We start from the raw sequence: 14,919 nt of genomic DNA, 5'->3' as shown, positions 1-14,919 counted from the left end.
GCAGCCCGGGGGCGGCGGGGTACGGCAGCGCCCGGCCGCCACCGCCTTCCCGCCCCTGCGCAACGCGCGCGCACGCAGCGACCCCCTTCGCCCGCCCCCCCCGCCGCGCGCCCGCAGCCGTCGCCGAGCCTCCGTGTCACGTGGCCTCCTTGCCCTCCCCGGCAGCCAATGGGCGGCGCGCCGCGGGCCGCAGGGCCTTTATAAGGCGCCGCGCAGCGCGGCGGCCGCGGGCGTGAGGTGGTTGCGGCGGCTGTCGGGGGCTTGCAGCGGTGGGTGCGTGTGGGCGCCTCGGGCCGCTCGGTGCCTCCAACCGCTTCCCCGTTCCGCCCGGGGGGCCCGGGCTCAGGCGTCCGGGAAGGGGCCAGGTCTGTGCCCGCGCGGCCCGGGGCGGAGGGAGGGAGGGAGGGAGAGGGGGTCGTGCCGGAGGCAGGCAGGCGGGCGGCTGGGGAGGGGCGGCCATGTCGGGGCCGCGCGGCGCCTGAGCGGGTAGCGGTCTCCGCCGCGGCGACGCCCAGCGCGGGCGGGCGGGCCCTGCCCGCGGCGAGCGGGAGCGGCGCCTCCCCACTGCCGGGAGGGAGAGCGGGACCGGCGGGGGGCTCGGCGGCGGGTGTGGGCGCTGGCTGCCGAGCCCTCGGCGGGCTGCTCCGGGCGCGCCGCTGCGGGGCTGGCTGGCTCCCGTCGCCGGGCGGGCGGCGGCGGCTCCGGGCGCCCGCGGAAGGGCTGCGTGCGTGTGTGCCTATCTCCTCCTCTCTGTCGTCTCCCCTCCGTGTCGGAGCTCTCCGTCTTCTCTAACAAACTCTCTGCCTTGCTTCTCCCCCGCCCCCTGGGCTTCTGCTTTGTGGATGTTGGCGGCTTCTTGTTGTGACAGGAGAATGTGTGTGTGTCCTGGGCCCAGGAGGATCGGTATGTATCTCGCACCGGTACTCGCTGGAGCGCCGGGCTCGGGGGTCGGATGGGACCCGGGGAAGGGGCTGCCAGGCTGGGCCGTGTCCGAGGGCTGAGACCTGGCCGGAGGGAAGGACTAACGGTTCTGCTCGTGGTGAATGCTTCTTGTTCCTCCTCCCCTGCTCCCCGTCTTCTCCAGCGGGCTAATTCATTCGGGTCTGTCAAGTGCCTGAAAGGCACCTGGGCTAAGCGTTTTTATCTGAAGCCATGGGTGTCTCTGCGCAGTTAAGGCAAGTGTTTTGGAGGAACTTGCCTGTGCAGCATTAATTGGCCTTAATAGTACAGTTATAACAAGCATTTATTAAAGGAAGGGGTAATGTTTCTTACATTTTATCAGTGTAGTACTACAAAACCCATAAATTGACTGTCTGACTTGTTATTGGCCATATTGTATTTGTAGTCTGAAAAGTAGCATTTGTACCCTGTTCTGGGCTTGGAGAAGTGTTTAATACTGGCTTGATTCTAATATCTTGACAAATCTTGATTGGATTGTAAAACTTCTACTTAATCTCTTTTCCTTCTCTGTTGTCTCTTGATCAACCAGAATGAACTTGGGATCTTAAAGTAATTATTTAAGGGCTAGCTGGAGTGTCTGGTTATATTTGGGGCATCCATGTTGTGGGGAGAAATAGGCGAGACTTAGAATAATTTCATTCAGGTTGCCAAACTTGGAATTTCTCTCTTACTTAATCAACTAGGATTTATTAAATTCAGTATGTGAAACAGACTGATATCTTAAGCCAACATGGATCTACTATAAATGATACAGGCTGTGGAAAATTTGAGGCCAACTTCTTACTACTTCCTCTTGGATTTCATGTAATATTTGATAAACTAATGATTAAAAATCAGCAAAATATCCTCTGGTGGCACTGCAGAGCCACTATAACAGCAGTACACTTGTATTTTTGCTTCATCATGGATCAACAGCAAAACTGTCAGAACAGTTGTGGCACCACGTATGGGTCAGCACTAAACACAAATGCTTAGCAGTCAGGAGAACTTTATTCAGTTATTTATTTTTTTATCTAATGGGAGACCAGCACTGAATCTGAGGTGCTGCTGTGCACCAGCCACATCTGTAGAACCTTGAGGTTCCCATTCTATAAGCAAAATTTTTGCTGTTAAATGTCATGTGAAGAAATATACATAACTGCTACCAAAATAGCTCCATTATAATTAGAGGGCAGTGAATAGATTTTAAAAATCTATGTTTGGAGTTAGTTTACTTCTGTCATGCTGTATGCATGTGAAGCCTGGGCTGGAGAAGTAGACTTCATGGGAAGCAAATGGCTAATATAAATTTAGTATGCATCTGGAAGTTCAAGCCAATATACTGCTGCTGAGTGTCTGTAGAGCTGGCTGTGGCTCACAGGGCTACAACCAGAGCTCTTCCTGGTAGCTGAACAACAGAAAACTGGTCAGTTCAGTCTTCATAGCTGTCAGTGGGAGACTTGGGAGAGGTCAATGGACAGGAATTTTTGTCAGTGTAAGTCAAGACTGACAGGCAGTCATTCATGGGGAATGAAGATGTGATGCTAGGAAGCCAGTGGAGTGGTAGAAACATGAATTCTACTTTGCTTTCAGTACTTTGTATTTTGTAATAGAGAAACAGGTTCCACTCATGGTTACTTAAGGAGAACAGGCAAGTTTGGAGGGAACAATGTGTCTTGCTTTCTTTTCTTGCAACACAGAGTGAGGTGAAGCTTCATATATTTCCGGACACATCCTAGCTGATCCTAGGTGATCAGAATCCTGTGGCAGAATCTATGGAAAGCTTACAGAACAGTGATCGCAGAACATGATCCTGTATTGCGTGATCCTTTAGACTGAATATTGGGGCTTACTGCATCTTTTATAGGGGCTGTGTCTCATCTGAAATACTGGTATGCCTGCTTGGCTGAAAAAATTAATCAATTTAGTAACTGAAGCACCTTGCATAACCCAGCAGTACCCAGTTTTTCAGTAGAACAATTAAGTCTGAGATATAGTGGTGCTGATGGACTATTGCTTTTGATCGCAGTAAGCGTTGTATAAGATAATTTGTAATGGTCTTTTCTAGGAAGAAGTTTTTATGATGAAACTTGATCATAAAAGATGGAAAGAGAAAACTAAATTCCCCTTAACTGTGTGCACTTCACGCAAGGCCACAGTTCAAGTTTTTTTTTCCCCATTATGGAACTGTTTTTTCAAGTATGTTGTAAAAGACTTCCTGGTAATGAGACATAGTGAATATGGGGTTTAAGAGGCACTCACGCTAATCTTGTGATTGGGTATGTAAATGGGGACAAGGAAAAGTATGTTAGAATAATCTTTCTTCAGAGGAATGAAAAATTAGAAGAAAAGCATTTTTTTAGATGTGGCAAAAAGTAATAGAATATTTTTCTTGGGTACTAAACTTAATAGTTTATCTTAACACTGAACTAGCTTTAGACTATTGTGCAGGGCTCTATTCTAGCTTGCATGTAGTCTTTCAGTTGAGTAGCTTTTTAAAGCAATTTATAAACCTAAAATTTACTGGGGTAGATGAGCTGTTGATAGGAGAGATGCATCTGCTTTCTACCTCTTGTATTTTTATATGATAAGCTAGGAAATTGCTGCATAGGCTGCTGTGGCTATATTGGATATGTACACCATGGTGTCACACAAGTTTGAAGCTTTGCATGTGAAAGGGGGGAGAAGAAACAAAACCTGCTACTGACGATTGCCTAAAGAATATCTGCTGTCTATGACCTGCTGCTTGCTTTTATTGTCTAAAGCATCTTCATCTTAAACCCAGTTGTATGTCATCTCAAAATTGTTTCTTGAATCTTCTGTTAGATGATTTATCTCTTCAGCTTCATAAAAAGACAGTTTTCCTCTCTGTGTGCCACATCTGGCTATGTCAGCTAGGAAATCAGAAAAACAAATCTCCATGAAAGTCTTCTAGAAGGTGGCATTACTGTAGAGTGCTCCATGCTAACTGTTGTCTTAAGTTCTGTTTGAAGCTGCATTGTCTGTCTGGATGATGTTTTCACTTCCTGCCTGCTGAGTGGGTATAAGAGCTAAAATATCTTAAGTATGGTACAGCTTTTTTGTTATAGCCTGATGTAATGTCTATAAACAAGAACCTCTTGATGCCTTTTCTTTCTCAAGACCTGTGAAGCTATGAACTCCATATAATAAGTAACTTTTTTAGGGGCTGTACATGTCTTAACACAGTTCTGGGAGAAATGTTAGCTGTCCCCCCTAAGCATAGTTCTCTTGTCTTTCAGCAATTCCAGTCCGAAGCTCCAGGCTACCGTTGTTGTCTGATGCCATGCCAGCACCAGCTCATCTGTTTCCATTGATTCGTAACTGTGAGATTAGCAGAATATGCAGTACTGTGTGTTACTGCCACCATAAACATCTGTGTTGTTTGTCATCTCATTTTGCTCACAGTCACTTCAGATATGCAACTCAGAAGAAATTTGCGGCACTTTATAGGCCAAAGGAGAACTTTAATCGCTTTATTCACACAAGAGATTATGCTTCTACGCCACAGAGATTTTACCTCACTCCTCCACAGGTCAACAGCATTCTGAAGGCGAATGAATACAGTTTCAAAGTCCCAGAATTTGATGGTAAAAATGTAAGTTCCGTCCTTGGCTTTGATAGCAACCAGTTGCCTGCTAATGCTCCGATAGAAGACCGGAGGAGTGCTGCCACTTGCTTGCAGACAAGAGGAATGCTTCTGGGTGTTTTTGATGGCCATGCAGGTTGTGCTTGTGCTCAAGCTGTCAGTGAAAGACTGTTTTACTACATCGCTGTCTCTTTGTTACCTCATGAGACTTTACTTGAAATAGAAAATGCTGTGGAAAGTGGCAGAGCTCTGTTGCCCATTTTACAGTGGCACAAGCATCCCAATGATTATTTTAGCAAAGAAGCTTCCAAGCTTTACTTCAATAGTCTAAGAACTTACTGGCAGGAGCTCATTGATCTCAACAGTGGAGAGACTACTGATGTGAAAGAAGCTTTAATTAATGCTTTTAAGAGGCTTGATAATGATATTTCTCTGGAAGCTCAAGTAGGAGATCCAAATTCTTTTCTCAACTACCTAGTACTGCGAGTAGCATTTTCTGGTGCAACTGCCTGTGTGGCCCACGTGGATGGTGTTGACTTGCATATTGCAAACACAGGTGACAGTAGGGCAATGCTTGGGGTTCAGGAAGAAGATGGGTCTTGGTCTGCAGTTAATCTGTCCTATGACCACAATGCACAAAACGAACGTGAAGTGGAACGTGTGAAAACGGAGCATCCAAAGTCTGAAGAGAAAAGTCTTGTGAAACAAGATCGTCTCTTAGGTCTCCTGATGCCTTTCAGAGCTTTTGGTGATGTGAAGTTTAAATGGAGTATTGAACTACAGAAGAGAGTAGTAGAATCAGGCCCAGATCAGCTGAATGACAATGAATATACAAAGTTTATTCCTCCAAACTATCACACTCCCCCATACCTCACAGCTGAGCCAGAAGTCATATATCACAGATTACGGCCGCAGGATAAATTCCTGGTTTTGGCCACGGATGGGTTGTGGGAGACGATGCACAGGCAAGATGTGGCTAGAATTGTGGGGGAGTACCTCACTGGTGTTCACCATCAACAGCCAATAGCTGTTGGTGGCTATAAGGTAACTTTGGGACAGATGCATGGTCTCTTAACAGAAAGGAGAGCAAGAATCTCTTCAGTATTTGAAGATCAGAATGCAGCAACTCACCTGATACGTCATGCGGTGGGTAACAATGAATTTGGCACTGTGGACCATGAGCGACTGTCCAAGATGCTTAGTCTTCCAGAAGAGCTGGCTCGAATGTATAGAGATGACATTACCATTATCGTGGTGCAGTTCAACTCGCATGTTATAGGTGCATGTCAAAATGAGGAACTGTGAGTTTAATGTAGTGAACTAGTAACCAAAGTTGTAACAATGGCCAGTATGAGCAGCAAATAAAAAACAACCACCCAATAATAAAACCCCAAAAACCCCTTGGCAAACAAATTGGTTGCTTGCTAGATTCAGCATATCTATTGTTCCTGCCTTCCCCCAGAGCTCTAAATACATGAGAAGTGCTATTGACCTAATATAAACTTGAAGAGGATGCCACAGCTTGGGAAAAGAAGTTTTTGTAATGACTTTGCACTATTGATTTCATGAATGCTGCTAGAAGAATGTCTTGAATTTGGCAGACTTGGAGGAGGGAGGGAAGGAGGACAAAGAATTAATTATCAAAGATCTAGCTGTTCAAGAAACAAAGCCTGTTTATAAACATCTGTAAATATCTCCATAATATCTTAAAGAAAAGATGAGTAAAAAAAAAGAGTATTGTTGAATTCTTACAGGGCTAATTCTTGCAAAGTAGATATGGTTATTTGTGAATATATTGTCTACTGTTTCTTCTAAGCAGAAGGTCACTTTAACCAAGTAAGTCTTCAGTGTAACAAAGTTGTCTCACTTTCATATAGACAATGTCATTCACTTAAGGGTATTTGTCTAAGTGTTGACTTTCAATGCAGGTCTAAGCCATAATCAATACCTGAGATTCTGTTACAGATTAATCATATCTTCTGCACGGTAACTTCTAAACTTCTTGTGCATTAATAGTCTCTTGGCTGTGGGTTTCTGCACAACTTGTAGGGCAATAATACATTACAACATGCGATAAGATACCAGATAACTTTGTGGAGGACTTCAGTTTACAGTATAAAGAAACTTTCAAACTTTTTGAAAAGTCAGTGTTGGTCAAGACTCTGGTGGCTTTCCTAAAAGTCATGTCCTTCATGGACTCCACCCCTGTCTGGTGGTTCCTTATCTGGTAAATAAATTTTTACCTGAAAAGATCAGGAAATCATTGCTAACCTCTTTGTAGCTTTGTAATTTGCACTCATTTTCACTTTGGCTATTTCAAATGGTCACATATTGGATGTCTTGCACTTGAACTCAATTTGTAAGTTGGGTCAAAAACTACAAATTACAAAAAAATCAAGTATGGCTTGTAAGTAGTGGTTTAATTGGGAAACTAACTGGCATGCATGTGTATGTTTAATGGCTTTTTTTCCTAGCAACTTTATTAGCAACTCTGTATTTCTGGACAGCTGGTGTATGCATGTTCTGAGAGTCCAGAATGCTATCACAGAGCAATCTCTGAAATGGGTCTCTGGCTTGTAATGGTTGAATTTAAACTTAAAAGATTGCCTATAATTTGTATGCCTAAAGCTGTTGGGCTTGTAACTGTAAAAAATAGGGACTGACAACTAATTAATCGGTCATCATTGCATCTATTTTAGGTATGCTGCATTGTATACAGATTTATTTTAACCTGCCCTTAGGTTAAAAACTCAAATGCTGGCTGAAATACCAGCCCTTGATGACTGAGAGAACACATGTAACTTGATTCCTGTGTTCTAGAGAACAATGGTAGGTCAGCTTATTTGACTTAACCAAGGCATTTCAGTTAAAATACCTCCCTAGCCTTCATCATAGCTAATTAACACTTTAAAAAAACTAGCTTTTTTTGGTTAATTGAGTAATGTGGCATTTTCTACTAAGTACAAGTATTGCCAATTAATGCTACTGTTACATAGGGTACACTTAGTTTGAACAATGAATGTGTGCTATAGCAAACATTGCATCCTCAAACTCAAAATACTGTGTGTACTTAGTGGCCTGCAGCTTTAACAAGTCTTTCTTTACCCAACCTTAAATATCAGGATCAATGTTGCTGAAAGGTTAATGATATCTAAGTTCACATTCAAGATGTGCACAAACCTTCTTTATTTGAAGGGAAAAGGGGAACTCTAAAATGCTTAGACAAGTACTGGCTCTTGACATTGGTTCTGTATGTTGTGTTTTGGTGACTGTCTTAGCTAGGTCAATAGACTTTATGTTCTGTCATTCAAATGCAGTATGTATCTAAGCTGTTGCAGTATTTAACTTTCTTACTTTTTTACTGTTAAAGCTCTATTACATGTATTGATGTATTTAACCTATAATTATTGATATGGATTTGGTACAAGTCATAGCTAGAAGTAATGAACATTGGTCCCATGGATACAACTTTCATTGAGGAAAAGCTGCTTTTGTAGTAAAGATGTGTATGTATGGGGTCAGACAAAATAATTTGTGTTGCTTGGAGACTTGCTCAGTATGTATGCAGTGAACAGAAGCAGCATAACTGCCTGCTGAACAGGTGATCTGAACAAACATCTTTTAACATATTCCAATAAAATGATCAATTATGCAGAAATCCATGTGTATTGGATTGATATAGAATGTGATGGCTATTCTGCTAGGGCTGAAGGTTATGAATTACTTGTATTTCAAGAATGTGTTTTGTTGTGTAGTCCCTGTTATGAATAGACCAGATGGCCAAACAAAGCAAAGTATAAATGGAAACAGACTGAGAGCTGGACTTCAGGGCTCTGAAATGCTGCTGTGAGGCTTGAACTGCTGCATCAGGCATGCTGGTGCTGCCGCCCCCTGGCAGCAAAGCTCAAATCTTTGTCAGTATCGCTGCATATCTTGGTTCCCATCATCTCCTGATTAACTTCAGGGGCAGCGCTGCAGATAAAGCAGTGCAATTTGGGATCATTAAGTTGTAGACTGTACCCTCTATAGAGCAATACAACATTTCATAAACAATCTAAAATACTTATGTGCAGATTAAAATGGCATGAGAATGAATTGATGGTAAACTAAATAGAAACAGCTCTTCTGCCACAGGCAGAGGACGTGTTCTGTTTGCATTGTCTACCAAACTTGTTGCATTGCAGAAAGTGTGCCTACTTTATATGTAGGGAGGATGCTATGATTACTTTTCCAAATAAGGATTTCACAGCTGCAAATATATGGCTCAGCCCAGAAGGCTGGCTGAGTCTTGACAGTCAACACAAGCCTTCAAGTTCACCTTTAAACCTTAAATATTTAAAACTGTTCTAGATGAACGTGTCAACAGAACTGTTCAGCAGTTGTCCTAGGTAAGAGAGGAGTAAATCTTCTCTTAGTCTATGCTTCCAACTTGAGGCTCTGTGAACTCTCTTCCCTTGTGTTCAAAATGGTATGTATGTGCATTATATTTACTTTTGACAGTATTTTACAACTACTGTTGTGATAACTTGTGTGCTCCATTTGCCTTCTATGTGCATGACTCAGTGAGTACAGAACTTAATAAATTATTTTCTGTTTCCACTCATTTCCTCATTGCAGGGCAGAGTTTTGCATATAGCAGGCTTGTAAAACATGACACACAAAGCAAGGAGCATAGTCTCATCACAAAATGTTGTTTGTAATTAGACTCTGAAACTTGGGTCCCTGTACTTAGGACAATTCTGGAGTGAGAGGATGCCTGGTAATGATTCCTGGTAAGTGCTCTGCAGAATGGCTCAGCTGCTCTGTTCTTCCTCAGTGGGGAGGCATATTTCTAATGAGATTACCTGGCACAGAGGGATAGTTCAGGTTTCTAGTTCTGACCATCTGTGGCATCCGAAGCTCCCTGATGCAGACAGCCTGGTTTCATGGCTGTAATAAATACATGCCATCTGATTTGCACCAGCGACTGTCGTGAGCGTAGACTGCTGAACGCTGGCATCAATACTGCTGCACAGCAGTCCAGGAACAGTGCTGGCACAAGGCATTTTGGGATGCCAAGGGAGTTGGCATCTTTCAGTTGATATGTTTGATCCTACGTAAGAAACTTGTGCAGCTCCTGACTGTTGTTCAGTAATGTATAAATAGAAACAAAATCTGTGAAGTTGGACGATCTGGCCAAAATGCCCTGTCTTTAATTTCATGAAGCTTAGAATGAAGCAGATCCTATGGGTAGAAGTACCTTTCTTCCAGCCTGCCAAATGGCACACTGCAGCTTGATGTTATATTGCTGTATGTATAATGAAGAAGTTAGGTTTAACTTAACAAAATGAGAAAGTCCAATGTGTGTGTCTCCAGAGATAATCACCTGTATCCTGCTGAGAGGTGCTTCAAGTGTGGTGGCATTCCCCAGGCACTGGTTTGGCTGATGCTTTTTTTCTGTTCTGTTCAGAGGCTTACATATAGAAGTTAAGGAGATACTTCATTGGTGTGTATTTGGCCCTGTGTTAAAACAAATGTGCTTAAAATGAAGTGGGCATTAAAATGAATGCATTCATGGTTTCTCATGCTAAGTGAACTGTTTTGTACTTTTTCCCTGTTTTTTATTTGAAAGCCCTCCTTTGCCAAGTGCCTTTAGTTTCAGGATCTTCCCCCTTCTTGTTTTGCTTGTTATTCAACAGTGAATGCAGGATGTATTAATGTCTTTCCTAGCACTGAAGTATTTGTGCAGGAAAAAGGCTTGCTAATGTGTTCTGGATTAAAGTATTTATTCAAAGCTACAGCATATTTAATTGCTGTGCAAACAAGTAGATACTGTCCCTTTGTAAGGAGCATGTTGTCAAATACAATCTGTGTGAACTCATTGGTAGAATATTTTTCAGTTCAGCGTTAACCTGATTTGCTGAATCTTGATTGGGGAGTTATTTCTTGTAGTTTACTCCTCTAAAATATGGTGTTAATTAGCCTGTAGTTTAAAGCTAAACACAGAAATATTCTATCATCAAATACCTGTGCAGTGGACGAAACACATAGGTTCACTTTAGTTTTCTCCTATTGCAACCAGCTAGGTATTAAACATTATTAATGACTGATTTTTTTAACCGCTGTCTTGTAAAAGCCAAAACTTGGAACTAGTTACTGAGTTCCTCTTACCATGAGAAGAAGGTTCTTAGGGGAGGGGAAAATAAATAGACCAAATCTTGTAATTAATCCTTTAAATGGACAAACCAATTTGAATTTTGGTCCTTCTGTTTGGCATCCCATCCATGTGAATGCTGAAGCCCAGCCCATGTCAATTGTACGTAGTGTTGTTTCAATGGAAGAAACTTAAGTAGAACTGAACTCAAAAGCCTACTTGGCAGCTTTCAGTAGTAGTAAGTTGGCCGCCCCGTTGATGTGGTGGTAAGTCCAGGGTCATATTTGCAATGCAATAGATAAGACTATGCTCTTGGCTTGTTATGCTGGTTATGTCTTCTGTTTTATTTGCTGCTCATATATATATTAATAATAAATTGCTGGGTAGTGGGAAAGGATAACCTGACTTTCATAACTGGATTACAAATGGAGCATAAGTTGGCAGGAGCATTGTGTGGTGAAAAGAAAAGCAATCTGAGATGGATAAATGATCTGTTCTCATCTGTGCCGCAAGGTCTGAGGCTAAAAAAAGTCTTGGGTATTGATCAGTGTGCGAGTCTTCTGAAAGTCATTGCAAATGACTCGCCTAATCAGTCATGAAGCTTTCAAGGACTACATAAAACAACAGAAAATACAGACACTGTTCAGTACACCATGATAGCCAGGTACTTGATTTTGCTTGTGGCAATTAACAGGAAATGAGGGTTGTTTTTTTTTTTTTTGGGGGGGGGCAAGATGGAGAAGGACCTTAACAAATAAAGGGAGTAGACTAAAAAACTACTCCCCTCAAGAAATCAGGACCACACAGTACAAATGTGCAGGGTGGCCCTAGACTTCTGATTATTTTGGGATGGTTCGCCCTATATTCTTTCATTCTGTGTTGAGGGGGGAAAAAAAGGGGGTGAAAAAAACAAGTGTATATCCATTCTTATGGTTCCTAATCTGAATAAGTAATCAGTCTGCTCAGATTGCAGAGGATGTTTTATGCAGCAGGCTGTTTGCTATCATCATGGTAGATCTTTCTTTGAACAGAAAAATTATCCTTGATTTATCGACTTTCTATTAGATTTCCTAGCTAGGAAATCCTATTTAATAAAACTTGCCAATGCCAAACTATTTTTATATAGCATCGTAAACAAACTGTTCAGTTTTAATATGCTATATTTGTACTTGAGGGTAGCATTTGATGTATTGCCTCACATCTTAATTGCAAAATTAATCCAGTTAGGTCTGTCTAACTCATGTCACGTGATGCTGAATGACAGGAAAAAATGCTTAATGAAAAACAGGGAAGTCGCTGGTGTTAACAGGAAAGCACCCCATGAGCTGACACACAACCATGCATTAAGCCCAGTTTCATTCAAAAGCTTCTGTATCTTAATGAAATGAATCAGCTCCTGATGACTTGTCTTTGTCAGAATGGTTGCACGCCTACAATCATTATTTCTGTAGGTCTTCCCTGTTGCCCATCCTTGCCCACTGTGGTGGCTCAACAACTAGGTTAATATAAGAATACCGTTTTCCAGGATTTTATGGATTATATGCAAGTTGATTAAAATGGCTAATGGTAATCAGTCAGTGTTCCCAGTCTTAGGCAGATGGGAGAGGAGTGAATGGTGATTCCCTAATAGCAGCCTCTTCTAGAGAGGAAAAAGGTAAATATTCATCTCTTAGCAAAAACTGGCTGCTGTACAGACCTAGCTATAGCACAACAGTGCTTGCCAGGGATTTATTACTCCTGCTAAGCAGCAAGGTGTATTAATGTGTACAGCATGCTATGTTAGTACAGCTCTACCGTTCTGCTAGGCTGGAAGTAGTTCAAATGTCCCTGCAAAACTTGGTGTTTTCCTATGTATAGGTAGTCACTGTCTGTTGTGGGCAGACATGGTACCAGCTTTATCTTAAGACACCTAAACTTGGATACTTCTGTGTGTGCCTGCGTACTGAGTGTTGAAGCTCCGATTGCAGGTGGTGCTGTATTCAGTGCATGCTGTGGAGTCTCGATAGCTATTCAGCCCACTCCACTCCTGTATTAAACTCCATTGACTGTAATAGAAGCTTAGTCATCTTGTTCACATATAGGCAGCTCCATTTAGGTGTTTTCTGGAAGCAAATCTTAAACCATCCTTTCCAATGTCTTCAAGGATACAGGGGTCCTGCAGTTTTTGCATCTGCCACTTCTGCATAATGACTATCTCTACTTTTTTTAATTCGGTGTTCTACCTAATGTACCTGCAAATAGCCCTGTTACCCCAAGGCTCCCTTTGTCTTGCCTGTTACAGAGCCCTGCCAGTCTTTTAACAGTTGGAAGGAACAACGTGTGGTTTCCTTGGCATAACCTCTAAAGCCTGCACTTGCAACAGTGTTCAGCATTCCTTCCAGCTTGAATGAGTAGGAATCTGTGAAGTTCACAACACAGCTGATCAGAGGAATCTATGTTCTTCATTCTGCTACAAAGCTCAATTGTAAGAACAGCTCTATAGAAAATATGATCCAGGCCTTTACATAGTTACCCTTTATCTGGAAAAGGAATAAAAATTCCTAAATTGGGGAGAAAATGCCTTTTTATCAAAATAGTCCAGCTTGTAAAAGCCTAAAATATTAATAATTAAGGAAAAGCCCAAACAATCCTAACTTGTAGTTAATAGTACAGAAGGGAGAAGAATCTTGTAGCAGGCAGCTTGGCAGGACTGTAATGTGGCAATGGAAGGCGGTCTTCTGCCAAACAGCTGGTGAATCTGATCTGGGCATGGACACTGAAGTGCCATTCACTGCTTAGCAAACACCGACAGGAGAGAGTCTGAGAAGCTGTCTAGCCCAGTGTCAGAAAGATAGATAAGCATAAAAAACATTTGTAGGTGTTTGACAGACACCTGACATTCTGTGGGGTTTTTGAATTTTTTTATTTTTTACATTTGGTCCACATGTATATAACTTTATGCCAAATCATCTTCAAGCAGGTGAACAGATATATAGATTTTATAGACTATAGATAAAGATACTCACTTCTTACAGCTGACTACTCCTGGTACTTTGTCAAGAGTTTGTAAGAAACTATTGTGGAAATCCAACAGACTGAAAAGTACAAGGAGAAGAGAAAGCAATACAAGATTAGGCCCTAAAAAATAACAAAACCCCTACAGGTTGGTAGCTGGCAAGCAGTCAAGGCTGGTATTACTGCATTTTAAAGCCACTGTAACAAATAAAATTTTGTGAATTAAAATTGCCTGAGCTGTGACAAGGGTTCAGACAGTTAGGATGTATCATTACTGAATTTGGTAAAAGACACAGCTCAGACAATTTTGATGTTTTCTGTATTTGCTAGCCTGTATTAAAATGGAAATACAGGAGTGCGATGTGCTGTATTTCCTGATGCAGCAGCTCACAGGAGCCTTTGAAGCACGTCACAGCAGTGAGATTAAAGGCTCAGTTCTGAAGTCAGGGAATTGTGAAAGTCCCTTTGATATGAGATCAAGCGCTGCCAGGCTACCTGCGGGAAGGGTGCGTGGAAGCTCTGGCTTGGTGCAGCAGCAACTCTTAAAAAAAAAAAAAAATTACACGAGATCTGTCTAGCTAATGAAGAGACAGAAGCAGCACATCATAGGCTGTGAGGTGATGACTGAAATGGCAGTGAGTAGTTAGGAGACAGTTTCAGAGAAGCAACAGAATGTGTAGTTTTTCAGTAGTACACAGAAATATAGTGAATGTGAATCCTAAAAAGAAATTCAGAATAAAACAGGAAAATATAAGGCAGGGGGGAATCATGTTATAATGCGTCTTTAAAGTTGAAATTACACACAGGAAAGAAAAAGTCTATGATGGTGTCATGAAACACATGCAGAAGGCAGCACAATAAACTATAATTAGGTCAGAGACAGCTATGAAGAGAAAGCTCTTGTATCAGTTATGGTTGGTGGCATGGTCCTGCTCAGAAAAACAAAACAAAAAACCCAGCAAGCTACATGTGAGATCAGAAATGGCCAAATGCCTAAGCTGAAGACCAAAAAAGCTGCTGCTTAAAAAAAAAAAAAAGAAAGCAAGCTGAACAAAGTACAGGTGCTGCTGCTTTGATTTTCTTAATGAGGTTTGCTTTACCATTTTTGTGCAAACATGAAAACAGAGACACAAGTCATCAAGACAAACGTATGGGTGCAGGAAATTTTAAAATCCAAGGACTGTGCGCATTAAAAAACAGTACCTTTCTGATTTGCACATTGCCATGGCACCTCAGTGCAGAAGAG

The 14,919-nt window shown here is 42.0% G+C and overlaps 1 protein-coding gene across 3 annotated transcripts; it reads left to right on the top strand.

Annotated features, from left to right (window-relative positions):
* The first annotated feature begins 217 nt into the window (after nt 1-217).
* PDP1 (pyruvate dehydrogenase phosphatase catalytic subunit 1) lies at nt 218-14,281 on the top strand. Of its 3 annotated transcripts, XM_087749983.1 has the most exons (3): nt 223-365; nt 869-903; nt 4,200-14,281. In XM_087749983.1, the coding sequence occupies exons 2-3, from the start codon at nt 873-875 to the stop codon at nt 5,849-5,851; spliced, it is 1,683 nt and encodes a 560-aa protein (XP_087606109.1). In that variant the 5' UTR covers nt 223-365; nt 869-872; the 3' UTR covers nt 5,852-14,281. The 3 variants fall into 3 exon arrangements, with proteins under 3 accessions (XP_087606113.1, XP_087606109.1, XP_009467569.1); XM_087749987.1 differs by lacking the exon at nt 869-903 and having other exon boundaries at nt 218-365; XM_009469294.2 differs by lacking the exon at nt 223-365 and having other exon boundaries at nt 843-903.
* Nucleotides 14,282-14,919: the final 638 nt, after the last annotated feature.

The sequence above is a fragment of the Nipponia nippon genome, unplaced genomic scaffold, assembly GCF_047370975.1.
Source record: "Nipponia nippon isolate SJK-2023a ecotype South Korea unplaced genomic scaffold, ASM4737097v1 scaffold_1, whole genome shotgun sequence".
NCBI lineage: Eukaryota > Metazoa > Chordata > Aves > Pelecaniformes > Threskiornithidae > Nipponia > Nipponia nippon.
Note: the sequence above shows the minus strand (reverse complement) of the source record. Positions and strands in the feature narration are given on the sequence as shown.

Coding starts and splice junctions, on each gene's coding strand:
- PDP1 (XM_009469294.2), top strand. CDS start 843: ATGTTGGCGGCTTCTTGTTGTGACAGGAGAATGTGTGTGTGTCCTGGG. Junction 904..4,199: donor TCCTGGGCCCAGGAGGATCG/GTATGTATCTCG, acceptor CTTGTCTTTCAG/CAATTCCAGTCCGAAGCTCC.